Source organism: Chelonoidis abingdonii, unplaced genomic scaffold, assembly GCF_003597395.2.
Source record: "Chelonoidis abingdonii isolate Lonesome George unplaced genomic scaffold, CheloAbing_2.0 scaffold1210, whole genome shotgun sequence".
Classification (NCBI taxonomy): domain Eukaryota; kingdom Metazoa; phylum Chordata; order Testudines; family Testudinidae; genus Chelonoidis; species Chelonoidis abingdonii.
The window spans coordinates 10814-18085 of NW_027425471.1; the positions used below are offsets into that span (position 1 = coordinate 10814).

Sequence of the window (7272 nt, forward strand, 5' to 3'; positions counted from 1 at the left end):
GTTTACTCTCCAAGTTGTTAGCCTGCTGTTTGTCATAAGAACATATGACTGGAAGGGCCCTCTTAGGTCATCCAGTCCAAACCCCTGCTCTCACTGTCAACCCTGACTAGGGGGCTAATTGTTGGAGGGGAGCAGCACTCTAATCCTGACATTGCCTTGTCCTTCCCTTCACAGGCAGCACATGATGTATTGAAAAGGACAATGTCCAACCGAACCATGGTGACCGAGTTCTTTCTCCTGGGATTCTCTGACGTTCGGGAGCTGCAGATTTTGCACTGTGTGGTATTTCTAATTATTTACCTCGCAGCCCTGACAGGGAATCTCCTTGTTATCACTGCAGTAGTCCTGGACCACCATCTTCACACCCCTATGTACTTCTTCCTGATGATTTTGTCTATTCTAGATCTCGGTTTCATCTCCGTCACTGTCCCCAAGTCTATGGCAAATTCCCTATTGAACACCAGGTCAATTTCTTATTCTGAATGCATCGCCCAAGTCTTTCTCTTCTCTTTTGCTTTGGCTGACTTTGCCCTGCTCACTGTCATGGCATATGATCGATACATTGCCATCTGCAAGCCACTGCACTATGAGATTGTAATGAACAGGAGAGCTTGTGTCCAAATGACAGCCAGTGCCTGGATCAGTGGTGTTCTCAGTTCTGCTCTGCACACTGGGAGCGCATTTACAATAACCTTCTGTGGAGGTAACATGGTTGATCATTTCTTCTGTGAAATCCCTCAGCTACTCAAGCTCACTTGCTCTGACTCCTATCTCAGTGAAGTTGGGGTTATTGCCTTTAATGCATTCTTGGGCTTAAGCTGTTTTATTTTAATAATTGTGTCATACATTCAATTCTTCATCACAGTGCTGAGAATCCCCTCTGGGCAGGGTCGCCATAAAGCCTTCTCCACTTGCCTTCCTCACCTCATTATGGTCTCATTGTTAGTTTTCACTGACACCTTTGCCTACCTGAACCCACCTCCAGCTCAGCATCAGGTCTGGATCTCATGCTCACTGTTCTCTGTCATTCCTATGATGAATCCCCTCATCTACAGCATGAGAAACAAGGAGATCAAAGCTGCCCTGAAGAAACTGACTTGGCACAGATTATTGACCAAGAATAAAATGTCTATCTTCCTCTCATGATTGTCTTTTAAATCTGTGTTTCTTTATAAACCTAATCAACAGGTAACAATATTTTCTCCATCAGAACATGGTGTGCAGCGTCTTCATGAAAAATATGCATTTACAGTGGTTTAAAAAAAACCAAACCCTAACCCTACTGAAGTCAACGTACTTTAATTTTACCCCAGATCAAAATCTAGCTAGTTAGCTATTTTAGGATTTTGTACTACCACTCATCATGCTGTCTGAGCAGTTTCCACACAAAATCAGTAGCCATAACATAGTCCCTATTGGAACCTCTGGGCCTTCTCCTTTTTTGGGTAAAAAAAGCCCTGTCTGGGAATGGAGAGTTTGGAGTTTTATAGTTTGTTGGCATGTCTATTCTTTGCTTTGTTTTGTTTAATCAGTTAGTTGATTGGTTTGTTTCTTTGTTCCAGATATTTGTTGTTTTTTTAGAGGTTGGGTATATTCGGGGGAATGGAATGTTTGGTTACATGCAGTAGTTGATGTTTTGTCTTCTCTTGTATCATCTCTTTAATGGGTTTTCTGAGGGAGCTGAAGGTTTGCTCCCCACAGTGAGAGAGGGGTGCTGAAGAGGGTTTCTGCAAGGCCGAACCCCTGTTGAAATAATTGTTAGTGCAGCTAGGATTTTATTGTGTTATTAAGGATATGCAAGGGTGCCTAGAGCTGTGGATATGTATCTCTGTATTATTTTATACCCGAATACATAATGCTGTGTCATTTTTGCTGTGATGGAAAGACTTTTTGGAAGGGAAGGTTTTGCAGTGTTTCCTAAAGACTCTTGAAAATGAGACCAAATGTTGATGCCATTCACTGGGATTTAGCCTCTTCACTTTGAAGGGATCAGAGTTTGGCCAACAGTCAACACACACACAAGGATCCAAATATGCCTAAATGCAGCCTGGAGAAAGAGAGCACAAGGCATGTAAGGGACATCAGCAGATTAACTCTGAAGAGTTTCTGGCCAAAAAAACTCTGGGTTGAATGCAGCAGCAACAGACACATTGGGCTGAGTTACTTGTGTTGGGTCATTTTGATATAACATTGGTGTAAGTGGCAAAATACCAGTCCATGCACTGACCTGCCATTCCATCCACCACCTTGTGTAAATCTAGACATGGCCAAGCAGAGTACTGTTATTAGAAAGACAGATGGATGGGACCATTGCTTATCGAAAACACAATGTCACATTGCCATAAGAATAGATTTCTGTTTGATTGTGAATTATTATGACAGATCCATCGATCAGTCTCTGGATAGACGAGTGTTTGGGGATAGATAGATAGATAATCCATGGAAAGTTTGTTCCAATTTTCCTGTTCATGATTGCCTATATCCAGATTAGAGGTGGTCAGATCATGCTGATACGGCAGAGCTGAAGCTATCTGTGGGAATGTGTCAATTCAGTCAAAACATTCAATGGAAACCAGACTGGGAGGCAGTCTGCCTGGCCAGCATATCTCCCCCTGCTATCCTGCCAGTCCATCTAACAGCCAGCTAGCCATCAGGCGGGCTCCCCAGAACCCCACAGCAGCTTATCTGGCTGGCTGTCAGGTTCCCAGGCTCATGGTTCCTCAGAAGCTCACCTGTTAGGGACCTTAGTAGATGGGTCCTCCAGGCTCCACAGAAGACCAGGCAGCTGCCTCCTCAGACTGCCCAACTCTCCCTCTATCTGGGATTTGGGTAGCCCAGGGAGGCAGCTGCCTGGGAAAAGCTGATCAGCAATTTTTCAAAGAAACTTTTCTTCGTCCAAAAATGCTGATTCATTGAAATTGTAACTTGTCCTGGGAACATGTCGGTTTCAATTAAACTTTGATTGAGAAGGTTTCTCAGGTGAAAGATAGAATTTCTGATCAAAATTAGAGAGAGAGAGATGCCCTGAGTAGTGAATAGCCTAGATGTTAGGGTACTCAACTGGGCTGCTCTGAGTTAGGCAGAGCAGGGACCTGAACCTGCAACTCCCCCAGTCCAGGTGAGTTGGCTCAGAGTCACTGACTTTGGCCCAATGTATATTTAATAATTTATAACAAGAGGAACACCTCCAACAGGACAAAGCAAAAGAGAAAGCAAATCTCTTTAGAGGCTTCTTGTTAGGATACTCACCTTAAATGTAGGAAAGGCAGGTTCAAAGCCCTGCTCTGAATTACACATGACTGGGCTGAGAGCCCTGAAGAATGAAATCCTCCTTTCATCCACAAATCAAGTACCATGAGGGCAGCACATGTTTGTGCCCTTGCCCCAGTCCATGTATCTGACACCGAATCTGGAGGAACCACCTCTAGGGAGAAGAAGGGATGTTTATCTAGGATGAGGGCTGGGATTTCAAAGAGGCTGAATGAGCTAAGCACAAGTTCCCATGGATTGACCCCTCTCACTCCATTAGGCCCTTTTTCACAAGGGCCAGACATGATATTCACTGTCAGACAATAAACCTGTCATCACTGCCTCTGGGAGAGAATGCAGGAGAACCAGCTGCTTGGAACAGCTTCCAGGGAGATGAGGCATCCAAGAATTTCTGCAGGAGCTCTTTGGGAGGAGTGAGCATGGTGGGTCAAGGGTAGAGTTTGACAACATTTTTCCAAGCCATGGGCAGATTCCTTTTTACTCATGTAGAATAGTAGAAGCATCTGCCATGAACAGACTGAGGATACTATTTTCGGGTGGAGTTTTCTTGACCAGCTCTCTCAAGCTCAGTTTCAATACACCCCCTCCCCCATGCAATGTATCGTAGGTCATGAGCACGCAGCTGGCTCGGAACGTGGATGTCTGAGATGGTGTGGGCCTAAATCGGCCCCTCATCACACTAGCGTGTAACTCCCCTGATAGGCCTCACTCCTACTGTGCAGCAGTGCGGTGGTAGGCCAACAGCTGTAGCTCATTAATGCAGAAATAGAGTCTAAGTTGAGCTCATATGATGGTCACCATCTTGGCTGACACCTTGTGGTTGAGCTAGAGGCCTCCAGAGCTAAGGGCTTGAGTCCCTGCAGCTTGAGGTAAACAGCCAGGCTCTCTGGTATGGGTGTGACATACTTACAGGCTCTTGGAATTGGGCACAGAGGGAATTTGAAACACACACAGACCGGTGGGTGGCATTAGTACGTGTGACACTATGCAGCCACTTTATCTGAACTGCAGTCACCTCTCTCAGCCACAAGGACAAGACTCACAGACATTTGAACTAATCGAAAGCCACTGCCTCTGTTTCAGTTTATTCTCTGTCTGGTCCCTTTCTCCTTTCCCCTCCCATATAGCTACACTCAGTCACTAAATCTCTCAAACTCCCCAATGTACAAGTAACCTAACCAAGCCTAACACAATGTGCCTCCTCATCCCCTTCTAGTGGTCAGACCTGGTACAGCAACTTATGAGTTTGCTATTACCCTGTGCACTTTTTCCTTTAGCACAATCTACACAGGATGTTAATATATAGTTATCCATAATATTGTACATCCCACAAACACACACACTACTGCACAGCCCACAATCACACTGCAGCGTCCAGTCCATATACAAACACACAACAGTATTCAACCCACATACACATGCAAAACCACAGAAGTGTAGAGTCTAGATTTACACTAATATAATCAGAATACGGTCTGAAGCTATCTGTAAAGGAGAGACAGCCAATAACTACAAACTTTCTCAAGGAAGGGCATGATATAATTCCAGCTCAGAGGAAACCACTGGTGTCATGTATCTGTACCTTCCTGCAAACACGTGAGACGTAGAACTCCCTCCAAAATAACTCTTTGATCTAGAACATATTTTAAAAATAATGGTATTTAACTTGATTTAAAATGCAGTGATGCAAATCCTCACAAACCTTTGCATATGTTCAAATGCTTATTTAACCACCAGTTGAAAGTTTGTCTCTATCTCTCACTTCATTAGCAATTATGGAAATATTTCTCCCACATTTCAATTAGAAGAGACACGCCTTCTTTTAACTTCTCTTGAACCACTGGCAATGTAACTACATAGCACTCACCATGAAGTGTGATTATAAACAGGTTAATACAAAATCGTATATCTGAAATTTGTACCAGTGGAATAACATCTATCATAATCCATCATTATGAAGTTGTTTCTGATATTTGGAAAAATCTCTTAGTTTTGACATTAAGAATAAATCACAGCAAGTGGTATAATCACAAAGACAGATCTTCTCATTCGGATTTTCCTTTCAAATAGTAAGAAATAATATGTATTGTTAAAATTTGTCTAATTTCCCAAATGTTTCTATAATTGGACTATATATTAAAGGAATTTCAAGTTATATTAGAATGCATCTTGCCTTCTTACCTTGTGGGGGAATAGAAATATCCAATAATATCTTAAAACAATACTTATATCATTTAGTTTACTGTCAGTTCAAGGTCTCTCTTGCTCTTTGTTGAATTAATTGCTTACAAGCAATTTAGATGAGATAAAACAGTCTATTTCCACAGAAGTCTAGTAATCCTGGGCAACTGGAGTCATGGAGTTCAATTGTATCTTGAATTACCTAGCATTCAATGCTCCTAGTTGTTAAGTTGGTTCTCTTCCAGAGCTCTGTTACAACCGCTATGTTGAGACAGAAAAACTCTAGCCATTTGCCATTTGGTCACTCACTTCTTTTATTACCTAGTCACCGCACCCTGGGAAAAATCCACCTTTGCTTCTACATGGGACTCCTTAACTCATTAGATGATGTATTATTATGGCTGATTTTACTAATGTCTCTTTGTACACTATGGATATCTCGTTGCTCAGGATCAATCATTCACTTAAAACATTGCGGATAGCACAAGAAGATAAAATTGAAGAATATTAAAACAAGAATAGACTGGGTTCGATTACAAGTGTAACAAATATCAGCTACTCTGTTCGCAGTCTTTCCTCCATGGCTATGATAGAAGGATTCATGCAAAGATCGGGGACCAATGGCATCTGTCAATTCTTTACTCGTAGAACGTTAAGAACATAGGGAAAAAATGTCATTTAGTGGAGTTACTTATGAGTATGTAGTGGGGCAGCTGCCCTCCTACCGAGCATGGCTGCGAGGTCAGTGCGCACTGCCAGAGGGCAGCCACTTAGAGAAGGCTTATTGGAGCAAAGTCGGGGCCAGACTTGGTAGACAGCTCAATTCGAGCCAGCTCAGCCCTATAAAGGCTCTCGGGAAGGAGAGGAATTCAGTCTGCCCAGCTCAACAGTGGTTCAAAGCTGGGAACTAGCACTTGACAGCACAGTGCGGGTCTGCATGGAGCAGAAGGAGCTCTAAGCCATAGCCTGCACAGGCTGCTAGGCCTTGAAAGAAGGCCTAGTGGGCAAGGGCATAGGGAAGTGACTCATGGAAGGACAATAGGGGAAAGAAAAGACAGCAGGCTTTGCCAGATGATCCTGGGCGGACCCAGAGTAGAGGGCAGGCCTGTCCCTTCCCCTTTTCAGTACACCTAGCCACAGCCATTGGACACCATCCACAGATACGCCAGATCCCTGACAGGAGGGATTAACTTGTAGTGTATGTTGGACAGGGCCTTGGGCCGAGAGACTGCTGAACCAAACCCCCCGAGAAGGGTTGGGACTTAAGGCACTGCCAGAGGCAGTTGTCCTGAAAGGATGCCGCGAGTTGGTGAACGTGGCTCCGAGCTAACCAAGGCGAGACAACAGGCAGGACACCACCAGGGAGGCGTCCACTACTAGCTAATCTGGAGACAACCTAGTAGGAGATGTTCGGTGGGAGACCAACCCCACCACAAGGCTTATAAGGATTTTGCATTACCGTCTAAAACATCTCAAAGAAAATGGAAAATAACTTATACACAACAGAAGCTAGGAGATATTGGCCTTAATGTAAATGATACTCAAGTTTTATCTTGTGTTTCTCCAACAGTAATAAACAAGAACCTCGGATCCGAACATTGTTACTGAGATGCAACACACATGAATGTGAATACAAACACCCACATGCCAACCTCTCACAATCCAACAATGCAAGTGTTCTACATCATATAATGTTCTCCTCAAAAACGGTATGCATCTTTCCTTCTCAGTTTGTTATTTTAGGGTCCTGATTTATTACCAGTTAAACATAAGAAATATTCAGTAACTATTTTGTGTCCAAAGAGTTATTTGAGATAACAA

General features: G+C 43.4%; 1 protein-coding gene across 1 annotated transcript; it reads left to right on the forward strand.

The window, feature by feature from the left end:
• Positions 1-201: 201 nt before the first annotated feature.
• Positions 202-1146, forward strand: LOC116836941 (olfactory receptor 14A16-like). Its single transcript, XM_032800952.2, has one exon. The coding sequence runs from the start codon at positions 202-204 to the stop codon at positions 1144-1146; it is 945 nt and encodes a 314-aa protein (XP_032656843.2).
• The last annotated feature ends 6126 nt before the right edge of the window (positions 1147-7272 follow it).

Coding starts and splice junctions, on each gene's coding strand:
- LOC116836941 (XM_032800952.2), top strand. CDS start 202: ATGTCCAACCGAACCATGGTGACCGAGTTCTTTCTCCTGGGATTCTCT.